The sequence below is a fragment of the Caenorhabditis briggsae genome, assembly GCF_000004555.2.
Source record: "Caenorhabditis briggsae complete genome, chrIV, whole genome shotgun sequence".
In the NCBI taxonomy this organism is placed as follows: Eukaryota; Metazoa; Nematoda; class Chromadorea; order Rhabditida; family Rhabditidae; genus Caenorhabditis; species Caenorhabditis briggsae.
Genome location: NC_013487.2, coordinates 10,640,867 through 10,659,068, shown reverse-complemented (window position 1 = coordinate 10,659,068; position 18,202 = coordinate 10,640,867). Strand labels below are relative to the sequence as shown.

Genomic DNA, 18,202 nt, shown 5'->3' with positions numbered 1-18,202 from the left:
TTCCATATAGCCATATATACTTATGAAATTATTTACCTGTATCCATGTGTTAATTATTGAAATCAAATTTATCTTACGAGGTAACATGTTTTAACAACTTCGATCTCCAGATCATAATAAATTTGATTGAAAGAAATTTTGTTATTTTTCAATGTGTTATATCGCATTCATACTAGTCTTTGATCGTGAAGATCATCAGGATATAAAGGACAACTTCAGATGAGCGAAAAGAATGTTGATATTGCTCCTTCGCAACTTGGAACTAAAGACTTGTAAGATACGAAATGACTTACCCAATTATTGTTTCATTTTAAAGCTGGGATAACCGGTATGAAATGGAGCTCGCTAACTTCGAAGAGCACGGCGACGAAGGGGAAATATGGTTTGGAACAGCGGCAGAAAACAGGATTATCAAATATCTGATCGACTCGAAAACAGCAAAAAATTCAGAAATTCTCGATTTAGGATGTGGAAACGGATCAGTTTTGAGAAAATTGGTATCTAAATAAATAATGTTCTTCTGAAATTCGAAATTGCGAAATTTCAGAGGTCAAAAAGGTTTTCGAGATTGACAGGAGTTGATTACTGTCAAAAAGCAGTCGATCTGTCGAATGCGGCTTCGAAAGCAGAAAAAGAAGAGGATAATGAAGAAGGAATGATCGATATCGAATTTGAGGTAATTTCTCATTTCTGGAAAAAAAAGTAAGGTTTCGAACTAAAACAACAAGACAGAAAAGAGACGCAGTGATGTTAGTTTACTACATTGCAAAAGTGGGAAACCAACGTTTGTGGGGGCAACGAACTGAAAGTTGTTATTGAAAATTCAAAAAAAAACTATGATTAATACAGGTTATTATGATGGTATGCAAAAATCGGTACTATGGAAGAGAACATCTGTTGGTCGCGATTTGAAATTTGGCACCGAGCCAATTTTGGACGCGTCGCGTGTCAGCATTGCGGCTTTTAGCTGAAATGAGAAGCGTGACGGAGGACACTTTCTCTAGGTGCCAGTTAGCGATGTCGTAAAAGTTTTCAACACGAAAATTGTCGAAAAGCAATAGTAAAAAAACGCACCGAAAACAATCTTTTTCTATTCCACAGCTCCGATTTTTTCAATACCAGCATAACATGCTGCCAACGATTCCCACTTTTCAGCAATTAGATATTACTGCTCCTCGACCCGACTTCCTATCTTTACAATTCGACGTAGTTCTTGACAAGGGAACATGGGATGCAATGAGCCTTTCAGAAGAACGTGGCGATCGGCTGAAGGCGTACACCGATCTTCTCGACAAAGTGCTCAATAAGAATGGTCGCTTCGTAGTCTTCTCCTGCAATTTTACTCTGTATGTCACTGTGTTTCTACAGAACTGATTCTTTTTACAGAATTTCTTTTCAGAAATGAGCTTCAAGAGCAATTTGGTGGTTCGATTCTGGAGATGGTGTGTGAAGTGCCAGCGACTCATAGCTTTTCTTTCGGTGGAAAACAAGGTGTCACTTCAACCGGTGTCGTCTTCCGGAAGAAGGCCTCATAAACATCTATTAGTTATTATTGTTGTTTTTGTTTCCTTATTTTCTTCTTCCTCGTTTCTCAGTTATATAATAAAAGTGTTTTCTTCCAAGTAGTCTCCACTCGTCATTCTCTCACTTCTGTTCTCTTTTACACTCTCTAATCAGGTGCATCTTCATCATCACCATCATTTTAACGCGTGTTGCCTGCGAGATCTGGCAGGCAGCAATGTGGAAGACAGATGGCAGACTCTCCTGTCGAGAAGACACTACTTTTCGCAAAAAATGGGAGTTTGATAGGCGGCGCCTTCTTAGGCCCGATCGTCTCCAGGGACTGCTTGGCAGCAGAAGAAAAGAAGGAAGGCGATGGGGTGCTTGTGACCCGAAGGCTCACATTTTCTTCGAAGAGCTCACACAGATTCCACGTCTTCTTCTTCTTCTTTTTCGTCGCCTCATTAATCATTCATTCAATCTGTTGTGTTACATGTTCCTTCCTTCTTTCTTTTTTTGCATTTTTGTAAATACCCTATAACCAAATGTTTCCTTGTTTTTCTTTCATGTCAAACCAAAAAATATGACGGCTTATTTCACATGCATCTTGGTTTACAAGAGAAAGCTTGGAATTCAAAAAATTTTAAATATTCAGTTTTCTATTATTAATGATTCGACCGATTCTCCTGTGCGTATTAGAAATAACTGTAAACTATGTTCTTTTTATCTCATAATTTAGGTCACAAATGGAAAACCTTCGTTTAGGCTCTAAGCATCCTCGAACTGTGTTTTTCTTTTTTGGAAATGAAGTATTAGGTTGATTCACTGTATATGAGACTTTTAGACAGGTTTAGGCTTCCATTTACACATATTTAAAAATCTGTACTTCCCTAATCGAATCAGAGTCCCAAACGGCACTTCCTTGGACATGATTTTTTAAAAAGATCAGCGATGCACTTCCATCAATTTTAATTGCCAATTTTAGCTCCATGGTATGACCTTTATCAATTATGTGAACTGTTTCGTGGTCATCTGAACTTTCGTCCCGCCCATCTTCTTCTTCTTTTCCTTCTTTTTCAATAATTTGATAAATGGTGCCAGGCGTCCCCTCGTGCCATCCCGGGGGCGCTAATTGTCAGTGGTGGTGTGGTGCCATCAAAAAGTTTGATTTCATTGTGCTCTCCGCCTCGGGGAGGCCTTTTTCTTCTTCTTCTTCCATTTTCCTCCTTTTCCTTTTCCCTACCACAAACGTCGTTTCTCTTCTTCTATTGCAACGGCGACGACGGAACGTTTTTTTTTTGCATAAGTTCCTCTTCTTTTTTTCAATTTTGTTGTTCGGTTACATCGTTGACGGCTCCTGAAGACTCTGTTTGGATGAAGACCTCCGACACGACAATTTGTTGTCTTCCAGAAAACGAAAAACGAGAAACAGAAGCTGCCGTGTCGACAAAACATAATAAAATAATTCAATTACCGTCTCTGTGTCGTAACCTTCTTCTCCTAAACTGCTCTTCATTTTTTAGTCCGTTTTTTCATTTCGATTTAATTGTTCTTATAGAAAAATGAAGCCTCATTTATGTGATCAGCCAATGAATCTTACACGTCGAGCCTGCTGTCAACTGGTCTTATTCCTGAACGATACTGAACGGGTGAGTGATTTTTACTAGAAGATTTTTATGAACTTCGAAAAAATTTTTCCTTGTTATCTGGGTTTAAACTTTCTCTGGTAATCAGAAGAGTTGATCCTCTTATAGGAGCTCCCCAAGCTGTCAAATTTGACATCAATCTTGGTCTCATCAGATATATCAAAATTGTGTTAGCTGATAAATTATTTATCATAAAATCACCAATGTTTTATCAGTTGCCAAGTTTTTGATATCTCTCACAGGAGCCGAGATAATTGAGCTCAAAGTTGACGATTTAGGAGGGCTTCTCTTATCAAACTACTGAAGCTATCCAAGTCTGAAAAGTAATATTTCTACAGTAACATATTGTTCAGTTTTGAAAAAAGCGTAATAATTTCGTTTAGAGCATTCTCCATTGTTTTATTTTCCCTGGAAATTTTCCACATCTCCGTCTTCTAGGCATATCTTAACTATCCCCACTGGAATACCGTAATTGCGCTGTTTTGTACGAAATAAATGACTGTAGCTATTGCTTGACCAGCTTTCCATATTTTGAAAGTCGTCTTCTTTTCTTTTTGGCTCCTTTCTGACATTTCTCCTCAAGGAAAACACTATTTCAAAAAATAAGGAGAGTATTTATCATGTGAGATTTCTGTCAAAGAATCCCCGTGGGATCTTCGTTCCTCCATCGATGCCTCCCTCTCCTCTCACTCTTCCATAATAATTGATGACTTTTTGTTTTTTCTGTTTCAGGTGCCGCCTTGTTCCACTTCAATGTTCCCTTCAACTACTAGTCATGTAAAATGATCCGCATTGAACTTCAGATGCTAATCTTTGATGTTCCAGAAACCGCCTATATATCTAGTGGAGCCAATCGAAGAATCAGAAGATCATCTCACTTTCTTCATTGGAATTTTTATGTTGATGATTATTGCATTGGCGTTTTCAATCGGATTGAGTAAAATGACAAAGCCAAAGTAACTATTCACCCAATGCTCAATTTTTACTATAACTTTCAGAGTGTCAATAAGTCGATATAACAATTCAAACTCTTCATATGACATCTTGATGTGGCTTTCAAGTAATCCAACAAACAGGTAAAATCCATTCTAACACGAAACTATCAGAACTATCATCGGGGCTTTCTTGACCTTTTTATTACTGTTCCAGTAAAAAAATTAAGAAAAAACACTTTTGATCAACTAAATGACTTTCATGGCAGCGAAAACTGCTCATTCGTTAAAAAATATCGAAATTAGTCAATTTTTATGATTATTAACGAAAACAACAAATCTAAGCAAGCAAATTTTTAACTTTAAAAATTACAAAGACACAATTCTTTATAATTCACTGAAATTGGCATATTAAATGAAACTCTTCACAGAAAAAAAATCACATTTCTTGCTAGTCTAGAACCCGAGATACAGTTCTTTCAATCTTTATAGAAACTCAGAAAGTTAGAGTGTCTCGTTATCAGTGTTCCTCACCTCTCATACCTCAACTAAATAACTACTGAAAATTTGGCTCCGCGTCACTTCGAAACCAGTCACTTCGTAACCGGTTCAAAACCGTGGTAATGCAGGCGAATGGATAAATTGCAGACTACAAAAACAACTTTAGGGTCTTTAAATATGCTTTTTCTGATAGAACACATAATGAAAATCGAAAAATTTAAATTTTTTTCGACTTTTGAGAACATGAAGTTTTTGTTTTTTTCGATTTTCATTATGTGTTCTATCAGAAAAAGCATATCTGAGAAAAGTTGTTTTTGTAGTCTGAAATTTGTCCATTCGCCTGCATTACCACGGCTTCGAAATGAACGATTTCGGAGTGACTGCGGAGCCGAAATATTTTAATAATCAATCAATGAAATTCTGAAACCTTGAAGTTCTAAGATTCAGAAAATCTTTAATTCAAAAAAACACTGAAAATAAGAATTTCTGGAATTTTGAGAATCGGAAAAAACATCTGAAATTTTGAGATTTTTGAATGTCTAGATTCCTGTCTTGTTTTGAAGTTTTTCTTTTTTTTTCTTAGGTTTTTAGATTTTGAGAGTCTGAAATTCTAAGATTCTAAGATATTGTTGGTTGGACCTAAATCGAATAACTGTGAAATTACGGTCTAATAAACAAAATAATGTTCCATAATCAATTTATTGAGTTCAATTCAAACAATTGGACAACGAAATTTGGTTCTCCAATTCCGATAACAAATTTTGAAATTAAAGATCCTGAAAATGTAAAATCTCAAAAACCTTTATTCTAATGGATCCAAGGTTTTATATTTGACACCTAAGATTCTTATAATGCTAAATTCCAGGGATTCATGAATAAATTACTAATTTCAGATCATCGATGCTCCTGCTCCTCCGATCCATGTGTAGAACACCAGCAACACCGGACAGCAGTGTGTCCGTTGTCTCCTCAAATATCCCGTCAGTTTTTTCAAAATTCGATTTTCAATCTTTCCTAACAACATCATTTTCAGACTTCTCCCTTCTTACCAACGAGCCAGTCAGTCGACGTCAGCGAACACACCACCACCTCCCTATTCTGCCACGTCATCACTGGTCGCCTAATGATCCCCCGTTCATTTTCTAATTGTTGTTTTTTCGGGTTATATCACTTTTCGCTTTGTACTTTGAATCCCTCAGATATTTATAAATTTTGAAATTTCCTTTTATTTTCTTTGTTGAGTTTTGTAGTTTAAACATTGACACCATAAGCTTCGATCATGAAAAAAATTGAAATCCGATCCGAATCTCCTCGGCGTTTGGTTTCGATGTTTTTTTCTCAAGAGGTTTTTGATGTTCTAATGTGAGAAAAAAGGCTCCGCGTCACTTCGAAACTGCGACACTTCGAAACCAGTCATTTCGAAATTGTGGTAATGGATAGATTTCAGACTACAAAAACAATAGACGAACAAGGGGTTTCAAATACCCTCTTTCTGATACGACACATTCTAAAACTCGAAAAATTCCTAGAATTTTTTTTCTGAAAAAAAAAACTAAATTTGAAATTTTTTTAAATCTCAGAATGTGTTTTATCAGAAAAATCATAATGGAAGACCCAAAAATTGTTTTTGTAGTCTGAAATTTAACCATTTGTCTGTATTACCACGGTTTCGAAATAACTGGTTTCGAAGTGACGCAGAGCATAAAATTGACCATTAAATTGTGTATTCTTTGATAGCCCCCGAGGAGGAGCATCGAAGTGTACAGTAGTTGAGAGAAATACAGTGTAATCGGAAAGAGAGACTATGTTTAGTTAGAGAGCTCCGATCGGAAAGGGAGGGTGAAATACGGATTAACCGTCTCTTTTGGCTTCTGCATCAGCAGGCTATACGTGTTTGTGTGCTGCTTTTAGCGCATTCGTCTGTTTATTTGAAGAGTACCTCCCAGTTGTTGGCGGTTTAGGTGGGATGTGCTCATCCATCTGATGCTTTTGCACTCCTGTTCTTTTTTCTTCTTTCGGCACCACCACCATCCATCCCCATCTTCTCCATTATTTCACTATTTACATTGTGCAAGTAGTCACGCAATTAGGCGCATCGAGTTTCAGGAGACCGGACGCTTCTGGAGTGTATCCAGAATAAGAAGTCGATGTTCCCCACAAATGATCACATACGACGTCAATCCCTCTCTAAAAGTTCTGAGAATAGATCCTTCTATTTGTTTCTCCTTCTCCCATGATATCTGGATTCTCTTTTAATTCCAATTCTAAATTCCCACAGTAATCCTTTCTATTCTCTCCCATCCATTTGCACTTCTTATGCACCTTTCTCATGCCGTTCTATCTTGGCTTGCGATAGGATAAAACACTTAAAATCACTGTTGATTTTTGTTACTCGATCAGAGGCAAATAGAATGTGAACTGTTATACAAGTTTATTTAGAAATGAAGATGATTTGGTCCGAAACGAGAATGAAATGTTAATTTTAGACTCCGAAAAGAAAACAGTTTCAAAATATTGTGATGACTGTTACTGTACAGTTTGAACTTCGTTTGCAAAAACAGTGTATTCAAAAACAGACTACCTTAGTTAATCTGATAGAAGCCCACCCGAGCCGTAAACTTTAAGCTCTATTATCTCGATTACTGTGAAAGATATCACAAAGTGATTATCTGACAAAATATTTTTGATATTGATAAACATTTTGTGAGTTGAGCACTTTTTGATATCTTTAACAAGAACCGAGATATATATGAGCTCAAAGTTGGACGTTTGGGTGGGCATATGTTAGACTGTTTGTCGTATTCCAGTTTGCTCGATTTCTGACAAATTCAGGCTGTTTCAGTCTAATTATATCCGATTTCAAGCCATTTCGAACTTCAAAATTCTTAAATTTTTGCAGGGAACATTTTAAATTTTTAGGTAAAAAGTATTCGGTTAAAGTTGAAATTGTATTTTAGTGAAACTAAATTTCGGGTCGATTTGAGTTCAATTTTCTGCCAAAATGTAGAATTTCAAACCTGAAAATTAGAAAATGTTGTCCTCAAAATATGAATTATGACATTAACATCGAAAACATGTGTTCTAGAAAATTTTTAGGCCAAAAAACTCAATTTTCGCACTGCAAATCCTATTTTACAGGACTGCTTTTCAGCAATGTTAGAATGAAAATCCAAAATTTCGCTTTTCTAAAAAAAAAACTTTAAAACTTTTGAAAAAAAGTATTTATGCTGAGAAACAAATTCTGAATGTGCGAAAATTGAGAAATAAATTTCAAAAGTATTCATTTTGTGATTTTGGCCGAAACTGTAAAGCTTCACTTTCAGCCCAACTAGTAGCCCGGCCCAAATTACCACCTGCCCATTCTCTTCAAAAAAGAGTTGCTTAATTGCTCATCAGAATGTTTTCCGTTGTATCTACCCGTCTTAATCTTCTTCCGACCACATTCCACTCAAGCTTTCCTCCTTCCTGTGCAGTCATTGTTTGCCCTTTTCTTCTTCCTTCGTTTTCCAAAATATGCATCCCTTCCGTTTTTCTTCAGCTCCAACTACCCACCAGATTGTGTCACCTAATATTACCGTTTCCTTTCTTCTGCTGAATTTTTTCACCTATCCAAAAACGGCAGTTTGGACGCAACCAATTTTTTTTCCCGAAAGGGACATTGGCGCCCCCTACCAACCCCGAACATATCATATTTCTGTGTCAACAGCGACATGAAGCTCAGCTCTCGGAGCTCTCTCCCTCTGTCTCCCGCACCTATTATTTGTACTTTAATATGTACATATCAGACCACTTCTCATTAGGACTTACACCACACCACCCAGCTCCCTTTCCATACCATTTTCGCCTCCTCTCTAAAACGTACAAATATGGAATATACATGACTGTACTCCTCTCCCTCGCCTGGACTCATTTCATTCATCGCTTTTCACTCATTCATGTGTCATTACTGACTCATTCCAATTTTTGTACAGTCCCTCATTATTCTCAGTTTTTAATCAACCTTTACTTGAATAGATATCTTATACGATAGGGTTTGAATAGTATCAAGCTCAATTAGTATCTACTAATTTTTTGTCCTTTTTTAGAAGTTCATAGCTTATTTTTTTTCTTCACAGTGATTGTTTGAAACTATCGTAAAGCCTGTATTAGAAAGGCCCCAATACTGTCAAGTTTGAACTATTTTTTCTTGGCTCCTATGCCAGATATCAAAAGTCTGTCAACTAATAAAATGTTTTTGATTTTAAGGTGTTCGATAATCGGTTAGTTGAGATTGACTGAAAGTGCTGGAAAACACTTTAACTCTTCAACTTTGGTAGAAATTTGGAGGTCCTATAATCTGAATTTTCTTCTTAACCCATAATACACAATAAGGATCTGACTCACAGAGATAACACTATCCTGTGGTACATTGAATTTCTAATATCTTTTACAGGAATCAAGCTAACTGAGCTGAAACTTGACAGTGTGGGGGCCCTTTGATTACAGGTTTTACGGTAATAAAACCGTTTAGAATTCAAGAGCCATTGTCTTTGCTCTTTTAACTTTTAAGAGAAACCTGCACTATTTTTATTGAATATCGAAATAAACTCGATTGTTTCTTCTACTTTATATAAAAATTTTATACTTCAATTATGATTTGAAACGATATCGTATTCATAAGCTCGATTTCTCAATCTCCTTCAACACATCCCCCATTTTTTCTACGGTGATACCCTTTTCCCATACTGTTAAAATGTATCATATCAATTGAATTGAAGTAGAAATCGAAAGTTTTGTGCAAATATTTGGTTCATCATCAAATCGGACCGCTTTTTTTTCTATCTCTTACTGGTAGCAAACTGCAAAGTTTTTGGCGTGGGGGGATTCTCTGAAACACAAGAAAAGGAGAAGCAGAGAGTCGAAATGACTAACTTTTTCGGTAAATATAATCGTCCGGGTTCGCGAGACGCTTTTTTTTTCATTACAGTTGGGCTAACAAACCACTCGAAATAAAGGAAATGAGAAGAGAGCAGTAAATGAGGAATCGAGAAAGAAAAAGAGAGATGATCGAGAAAAGTTTGTGTTTTCACTGTCACCTCTCTTTCCCGACACTTTTATTACATGAGCAATCTAGTTGCAGAAAATTCTGTAAGCTAAATCTTTCTTATATATAAAACGCTAGGGGCGCCTGTCTGTCCTCTTGAGGATCTGTGGACTTTTGAAAAGCTCGAAAAATAAAAATAGATTTACGTGGCCCTTTTAGAAAAAATGAGAAGTGATGTGATGAACCAGTGAAGAAGCAGATTGAATCGCGCCGAAGGCGCACCAGCTTGCTGGTATAAAAATAAAAAAGAGAGAGTGAGAGAAACTAAATCTACTTACCGTATCTTCTCTGATAGTAGGTCACCATCTTCTCTAATTCAAAACGTAAATGTTGAGCTCAATTATCTCGATTCCTGTGAAAACTATCAAAATTTTGTCAACTGATAACTTATTTATCATAAAATCACCAATTTTTCATCAGTTAACTAAATTTTTAAATCTTTCACAGGAATCGAGTTAACTGGCCTCAAAGTTGATGATTTAGGTGTGCTTCATCCCTATGATGTTGGTCAAGCCATAGTTGGAACTTGAACCCAACTATGGTACGTATAGTCCTCGTTATGTTGTTTCGAATTAGATACCTGGTTCTTGAACATGTTTCCAACTTTTGAAAGATTCAGAAATTTTGAGGTCTTTGGATTTCTCTCAGCATCTATTTATATGTTGGCGCTAGTTTTCAGAACTACAGATTTTTAAAAACTGAATCCTTTTGACCTAAATATCAGAGTGTAGCTTCACCCATTCTTGTGCTCTGAAACTCAAACCACAATTCCAAAGTTCCAACTTCGCTGACCCCTATCAGCTTTGCTCTCTCTTTCTCATTTGTCAATTTGTACAGTTCTGACTCTATATTTTGCCTTCTGATCACTGATCGTTTCCTTCTCTAATTCCACGTGATCTTGCACACCTCATTCCCGTCCATTTGTCCCATCAGCACCATCACTTGACAAATAGAAATTGAGCTCGAACGCTGATTATAGCTCTTTTTTCTCTCTTTTCTCTTTGCACCCGCCCCAAAACACACTGAAGCCACGCCCCTTTCCCCTTCCTGCCGAGTTTCGAATGGCAACCAAAAAATCCACTTGGCTGACCTTTTTTCCTGATGCTTCTTCCTCCTCTTCTTCTTCTTCCCCAGATTGCGCCAAGTGCCCTTGTCCATTCATCCTGAGAATCCAGATTTAACCCGAAGAAATGTGCATATCCCTCCCATTTCTCACTCGGACGCCAACTCATCTTTGCCTCTACAAAATTTGCATGCCTATCCATTTCGTGCATGCCGTCCATCCTGCTCCGAGTTGTCCTTTCGTCCATGTTATGCCCCCGCAAAGTGATTCTTCTGCTCCTGTTGCTCCCGACGGGGATGGCCACAACCCAACGGATTCTTGCCCCATTTTTTGTTTGTTTTTCGCTGTGATGGTGGTGATGGCTCAAGACAAATTGTGTCCTCCCGTATGGGAAAGAAAAAGCTCTAAAGTTTGGGGAAGAGAAAGGCATCTTTAGGAGAGGAGGAGGCACTCATCATCCACACTTTTTTTTTCACAAAAGAGATTTTTCGATTTTTTTGAAAATATGTTCCAATCGTTCTTTGAAAGTTATCGTAAAACCAGTAAAAGAAGGGGCCCATTGTCAAGTTTGAGCTCAGCTATCTCGATTCCTGTAAAAGATATGAAAGTTTTGTCAACTGTCAATACACTTCTGATATCATGACAAACATTTTATCAGTTAGTCACTTTGGATATCTCTTACTGGGACCGAGATAAATTGGCTCAAAGTTGACGGTGCCATTCTATCAGAGTGTTTGCTGTACCTGCTTGGAGTTTTTTATTTTTGATGAGTCTAGAATCTTTTGATATCAGCCGCATAGATTAGATTAGCCTTTAAACATTTTAGTGTTCCTAAGATTGTTCAGTTTTTAATTGTGAACCGAATTTTCGGCACCTGAACCGACTTTCTCTATAGAGGAAGTAACTTCGATCATACTTGTAAAAAGGGACATGTGGAACTTTCGCGGGCCCTGCAATATTTTGTTTATAATCAATATTTTTGAACCGCATAAATTGGAAATAATAGAACTCGATGAGTACTACAAAATGATAATATTTGGAAAACTGTACCTTGTCTATGAACAAAGTTACAAGTGACGTTTTTCATAGACAAGATACATCCTCAATAGTATTATTTTGTAGTACTCATTGAGTTCTATCAAAAAAATTTAGTTTGTCTAAAAATATTTGTTCTGAAAGGAACTATGGCTGGGCTAGCGCAGACACGCCAGTGCCCCGTTTGCAAGTATGACTTTCAGTAATACATCCTCTAATTTATATATTTTCTCTTACTTTTTTCCATTTTTTTGTTTTTTAGTCTGCTCTACTCTTTTCCATTTTTTTTTCACAACTTCCGGCGTCATCTGAAACCTTCTGAAATCCTGGTCGATTATTCTCCACCATCTCCTCATTTTTGGCACCAAACACAACTCTCATGCAGATATATTTTCATCATATCGGATTACTTTCTCTGCTTATTCTTCTCCTTATACCACTTATGACCACGCCTTCTTCTTCTCCATTTTTTTCCACTTCTTCTCGATTTCATTCCAGTGACGTGTAACTGGAATCCTAGATCTCTTCCTCCATTTTTTCTGCAGTTTGATTTCGGATTTCACTCCACATTCCATTTTTTCTTTCTCGTTCATTCACTTTCAGTTTTCTATTTACTCACCTGCAACATATCTTTTGGCAGTATTTATCTTCTCGTTTCAGATCTCGTTCGCCCATTTCAAACGGCCCCAGCCAATGGGTTTCAAACTTGTCGCTCTCAGCAGTTGGCTGCTGACTGTCAGGTAGTTCGAATTCTTTTTCCAGACCCTGAACTCAATTTTTCGAAATTCCAGCACTCTATCAATTGAGCACAATGCAGTCGGTGGGGGATGTATAGATCTTCTCTGCCCAGACACTGCCTCCTTGCACGGACTTCGAAACCTTGTCAACGAAGATACGCTGAAAACCGATGCCTGTACAGATTGCAAACAATGCACAGAGAATGGATACAGTGTGTGTTTGAGGCCGAAGGATTCCAGAGCGTCTCGTACTTCTGGAGGATGTTCGTGTTCTCATACTCTTGCTGCTAATTGCCATACTGATCTTACTCAAACCCAACATCCAGCCAATCTTTCCATGAAGTCCTACTCCGCATGTTACGCTGATGGTAAGCTCATAGTGTTTTGTATTTAGAAAATTTGGTTGCTATTTTAATCCGCATTGATTTGAAACGCGATACCGTTATACCCAGTAGTTTTACGAGATACTGTAAATGCTCTAATAGAAGGCCACCCAAACTGTCAACTTTGAGTTTAATTATCTCGGTTTCTGTGGAAGATATCAAAAAGTAGTCAACTAATAAAATGTTTTTCATAATATCACAAATATATTATCAGTTGACCACATTTTGATATCTTTTATGGTAACCGAGATAATCGAGTTCAAATTAGGGTGGGCTTCTATGAGGTCATTTACGGGGTTATTCGATATCGGTAGAAAATAAGCTTGATAGTAACTTTGCAGCTCTCCAACGTCCTCCACAACCACTTGCCGTCAATGAGAACTCTTCTGTCGTTGTGACCATTGAACCATTCTGGTTGGAACCATATTGGAGACATCTCAAGATTGAAAATGTTACTCTTCACTACAAATTCCAAGTGAAGGTATTAGCCTTTATTCGTTTGTATCGAAAACCATGAAACATTTCAGGCCCCAGAACATTGCGAACATGAGGTTGAATCCACTGAAGACGGAGTTCACACTTGTGTTGCTTCCGTTCTTGTTGATTTATCTGAAAGTAAGGAAGATCAAGAACCAAAAGGTGCTAAGGATGAGGAGGATGATTACGATCACAGTGATGTAAGTGACTAGAAGATTTTGAAAAGTTAATCAATTTTTAATTACAGAACTATGATCAGTATGATGATGACTTGCCACCAGAGGTTCAATTTGATAGAGATGTTTTCGCAGGAGCCAAAGAACTTGAGTCATACTACACCGCCACCATCCGTCGTACTCGTCAAATCAAGGCATCCGCATCTAAAAATCAACAAATTTATGATGGAGAAACTTTAATCGAGTCAGAACATTTGAAATTCGATCTGAAACCAGAACTTTATGGAAATGGAGAAGCTGAGATTGTTGACGAACCATCGCATGACTCAGTTCCAGACGCTACGGAAGAATCTGCAACTGTTGTTCAGGAAGATAAGGATGAAGGAGATGTCAGCAATGAAACCGGAGGAACCAACTTCTTTGAAGAAGAAGAAAAGAAGGAAGAGGAGACAAAGAAGAAAGACGGAAGTGAGGAAGAGGATGGAGTTCTGAAGGTTAACCTGGAAGATGTTGAACCAACCAAATTGAAGTCTCAAGAAGATGGAAAGAAAAAGAAAGAAGAGGACGGAGATGATGAGGAGAAAGAAGAAGATGAAGAAGTTGAATCGACGACTGATAAGGATGACAAAAACAGTGGTGAAGCTGAAAAGAATGATGAAGGAGAGGAAGAGAAGAAGGATGAGCAGAAGGAAGAAGATGAAGAAGAAAAGAAGGATGACGAGGAAGAGACAACGGAAGAAGGAACGACTGTCGCTGGAGAAGATTCGGGAGAGTCTAACGAGGATGATTCTGAAGAGTCGACAACTGTGGAGCTCATTGAAGGAGAGACTGATCCATCCGAACAAAACTTCTGGCAACGATTCGTCAACAGTGAGGATTTCCCAAGATGCCGTAACATTTTTATCGTTTGTGTCATTGGTTTCATCATTTTCTGTGCCGTCGCTTTGGGATGTTTGAAATGCTGCTGCAAGGTAATTTTGTTTTCAGAATATGCTACAGGGATGTTCGGAACGAAATTCAGAGATCCGAAAATTTCAAGCATTTTCGAAGTAATATCCTTACCAAAAAAGTTTTTCGAAATTCGCCAACTTCAAAAACCTGAATAATCCAAATTTACGAAATTTTGAAATTCCTAATTTTCGACATCCCAAAAATTCCGAAAAGGCCATTCCGAACGTCCCTGACATGCTCTCCGGCTTCATCACAGCGGGACAACAGTCCTAGAACTTTAACGAAAGAGAATAAAACTTCTATGACAATAGTATTTTAACCCGATTGTCATAATAATCCAATTTCAGAGTAAGGAATCAAAAACATCAAACGGATATCATTATACATCCGCTAATCAACCACCAACAGAGCTGGTGAGTCGTGAGAAAGAACATCTTCGGCAATAGGATGTCGTCTGCAATCACATTCAATCCCCCACTTCATCTCGTTCCGCCCACACTCTGCTCTTTGTTTTCTCTCTTTTCTCTCTCTCTCTCTCTTAATGCTCTAATACGGTTATTTTTCCTTGTTTTCCTGCATCAATTAACCTGCTGAAAGTGCCAATCCCCATTGACATGACCCCAATTTCTTCCACTCTTCCAGATTTCCCATTTTCCCACTCCCCATCCCCATTTTTTTCGGTGACTGTGTGTGTGTGTCTGTCTGTTCTTATTTTTCTGTATAAATATATCTCAATTATATTTTGTAAAGAAGTTTTTCTATTCAATAAAATCTAAATAAATTCATTCAAATTCATTTGGCAGTCATCACATTACGCACGTGTCACCGAAAAAAATGCCACAAAAACTTGCTTGAGAAAATGATTCTGAAAATCTGAAAAAAAGAGAATGACCCCCTTCCAGAAAACTGTATCTCGTGCTCCATCGGGAGCTGTACCCGAAGATGAGCAACGTCTTCTGGCCGAAGGAGAGGCACTAGAAAACTTTAAAACGGTTGTCAAAAGTGGAACACCAATTCAACCGAACAAAGTGGAACTCGGAATTTCTGTGGAATGGGAAAGTTTGGTCCAATCTACAGAGCGATGTTTAATTCTTACAATGGATCTGTTCATGATGTTAATGTTTACTTATTGAAGAGTGAGATTTAAAAAAATAGGGACGCGGAGGAGTTTTTGAGAATTTCAGATGTATCTCGTCTTCCGGATGAGCAATTAGTCAAGTTAACTTCTCTTCTGAAATCAAATATAGCTGCTGGAGCACACCAGAATGTAGTTTCTCTTTGTGGTCTATCTACAGTTGGATCAGGTACGGAAGGTCCAGTATCGAAAGGGTACAACTAGTTTTGAGAGTACCCTGGTTCCAAGGGTACATGGGTTTTTGTGGTACATGTTCACAGACTTTGTCGTTTTTAGCTTATAATTATAGGCTTAAGCATAAACCCATACATCCCATGTACCCTTTAAATCTAATCCGAAGAACTCGATGTATCCTTTTTCGATCACCCTGAGCCGTACGGAAGCTCAGAAATTTAACACATCAGACCTATATTTTAGATGTAATGTTAATGTGGGAACCACTCCATCAATCTGTTCTTCGTGGAGTTTTACGAGAAAGTCGTTGTGCAAGATTCGGAACAGAGCCATTCAACATGGCAAGCTTCCTTTCTTCTGAAAGATTGGCTGCAATTGCGATTGGGTGTTGTAACGGAGTAGAGCATCTTCTCAAGAAAAACGTTTTCCCAACTCATTTATCAACTTCAAATGTTTTACTTGCTGAAAGAGGTATTGTCAAGATTGGAGGATTCGGGCTCGCAGAGCATCATGCACTTGATATGACAACGGAAAGTGTAAGTGGATAGATATATGTCCTTTTTTGAAAGATATAGTCTTTCAGGCGCCAACAAAACTCCGCTGGATGCCTCCAGAATACTTCAAAAAGGATCAAAAATTGATTTATAATGAACAGACGATGATATGGCCACTCGGAGTAACTCTCTGGGAGATATTCTCTTTAGGAGGAACACCATTCACATCTCTTCGCCAGGCACAGACATTTATCGATGCAATGAGAGATGGATCAGCTCAATTGGAAACGATTTCTTATTGTGGAGAAGCTGTGACACAGCTACTTTCCACATGCACTTCTCATATACCGGAGGCTCGAGGCGACATCCGAACGATTATAAAACGACTGGAATGTATTTCTGCCGATGCGAAAGTATGATTTTTTGATAAGTCTTATATCAGACTATCCAAATATTTTTCAGACCCAAATAAACCTCTGCTATCGGGAAGACTTCCCATACTTGCCAATCATAACTCCTTTGGAACAACAAGACGAATAATTATATTCCTTTCTCCCCGGTTGAATAGTATTTTTAAAAGTCTCCAAACGTTGTAAAACCTGTGATAAAAGGGCCTTCACACTGTCAAGTTTGAGCTTATTTATCTCGGTTTCTGTGAAAGATATCAAAAATGTGTCAACTGATAAAAATTCTTGTAATATTATGATAAGCAATTTGTCACTTGACAGAAATTTAATGTCTTTTACAGGAACCGATATAAACTGGTTCAAAGTTAGGGGGTCCTTCAATCACAGGTTTTACGATGCTTCAGTCCCTCCCGCCCCACTCTTATTTTAAGAATCATCTATTTCATTATTTTTTGTTATAATTGTTGATTTTCCCGAGAATAAATAAGCATGTTTGTTGCGTAAGGTAGTCCTTCATCATCGCTTGTCTATCCGATTCCTGTCATTGCCACGTAAATCGGCTTGACGGTTATCTCCCAATAAGGCATGCCAAGATGCGAGAAGCTAGATAACCGAAAACTTGCAAAACACTTTTTTGCACCTCGATGCATATTGCGCAAGATATCTAGAAATAGGATTCGTGGAAAACGTCTAGTGGAATGTAACAATTCACCCAAGTTTGTGACATCTTCGGAATGAATTCTGAAGAAAGTCTTCTGAAAAAGTATTCATAAAATTCTCATCTGAAAGTTCTATTCTTTAAATTCTTTGACCGAATACAATTAACAACAACTTCGACCAATTCTACATCTTGATGGAAATAAAACATGGTTATGTAAGAAAATGTGTCAATACAAAAACAACTGGTTTGTGGAAACTGTATATACTTTAGTTTTAAGTATCGGAGGGTGAATAATTTTGCCATCGAAGAAAAGAAAATTATTAGGAGCCTAAGGTTGTGGAGAGCTTCATTGTCAACTTCAGAGTTAGTTTGTGCTAGACTACTGTCTGAAAATGTTTGAAAATACTGTAAAATCTGTATTAGAAGGGCTCCTTTAATAGAGGAGCATATGTAATTGAATGATCCCCTTTGAATGTGATATTTTAAATTAAACAATTCTATATGTTTTCAGTGAAAAATACTCCGGAAATTCCGAAATTTCACAGATCTTTGTTGAAACACTCTTTTTTGCTTAAAAACTTGATCAATTTTGGTGAAATTGATAGATTTTCCAAAATTTTTGAACAAGTATTCTCGGATTTTTCTATAAAAATTTTCTGGGAAAATGACTGGAAAAATGAAAAGGGACCTCTATTTGAAAGGCTCTTTAATAGAAGGATCCTCCAGAAGTAACTTGTGACAAAAAAAGGTCCGGTTCTTTTAATACACGTTTTGCGGTAGTGTACTTCTGTAGTTTCTCAAAGTTAACTACTCTGTCCAACAACGGAAACAAAATTCTCACTATTAG

General features: G+C 37.5%; 4 protein-coding genes across 4 annotated transcripts; all 4 read left to right on the top strand.

Moving 5' to 3' along the window:
* Window positions 1–219: 219 nt before the first annotated feature.
* CBG01728 lies at window positions 220–1,535 on the top strand (the record flags this gene model as incomplete). Its single annotated transcript, XM_002634117.1, has 5 exons — window positions 220–272; window positions 317–497; window positions 548–676; window positions 1,156–1,346; window positions 1,400–1,535. The coding sequence occupies 5 exons, from the start codon at window positions 220–222 to the stop codon at window positions 1,533–1,535; spliced, it is 690 nt and encodes a 229-aa protein (XP_002634163.1).
* A 1,527-nt stretch (window positions 1,536–3,062) lies between these two features.
* CBG01729 lies at window positions 3,063–5,703 on the top strand (the record flags this gene model as incomplete). Its single annotated transcript, XM_045235845.1, has 5 exons — window positions 3,063–3,149; window positions 3,972–4,102; window positions 4,145–4,222; window positions 5,473–5,559; window positions 5,613–5,703. The coding sequence occupies 5 exons, from the start codon at window positions 3,063–3,065 to the stop codon at window positions 5,701–5,703; spliced, it is 474 nt and encodes a 157-aa protein (XP_045091899.1).
* Window positions 5,704–12,453: 6,750 nt separating this feature from the next.
* Window positions 12,454–14,930, top strand: CBG01732 (the record flags this gene model as incomplete). Its single annotated transcript, XM_002634119.1, has 6 exons — window positions 12,454–12,500; window positions 12,552–12,865; window positions 13,222–13,361; window positions 13,408–13,557; window positions 13,605–14,504; window positions 14,832–14,930. 6 exons carry the CDS (start codon window positions 12,454–12,456, stop codon window positions 14,928–14,930), a joined length of 1,650 nt encoding a protein of 549 aa, XP_002634165.1.
* A 605-nt stretch (window positions 14,931–15,535) lies between these two features.
* Window positions 15,536–16,827, top strand: CBG01733 (the record flags this gene model as incomplete). Its single annotated transcript, XM_002634120.2, has 5 exons — window positions 15,536–15,620; window positions 15,669–15,788; window positions 16,037–16,329; window positions 16,377–16,700; window positions 16,750–16,827. The coding sequence occupies 5 exons, from the start codon at window positions 15,536–15,538 to the stop codon at window positions 16,825–16,827; spliced, it is 900 nt and encodes a 299-aa protein (XP_002634166.2).
* Between the last annotated feature and the right edge of the window lie 1,375 nt (window positions 16,828–18,202).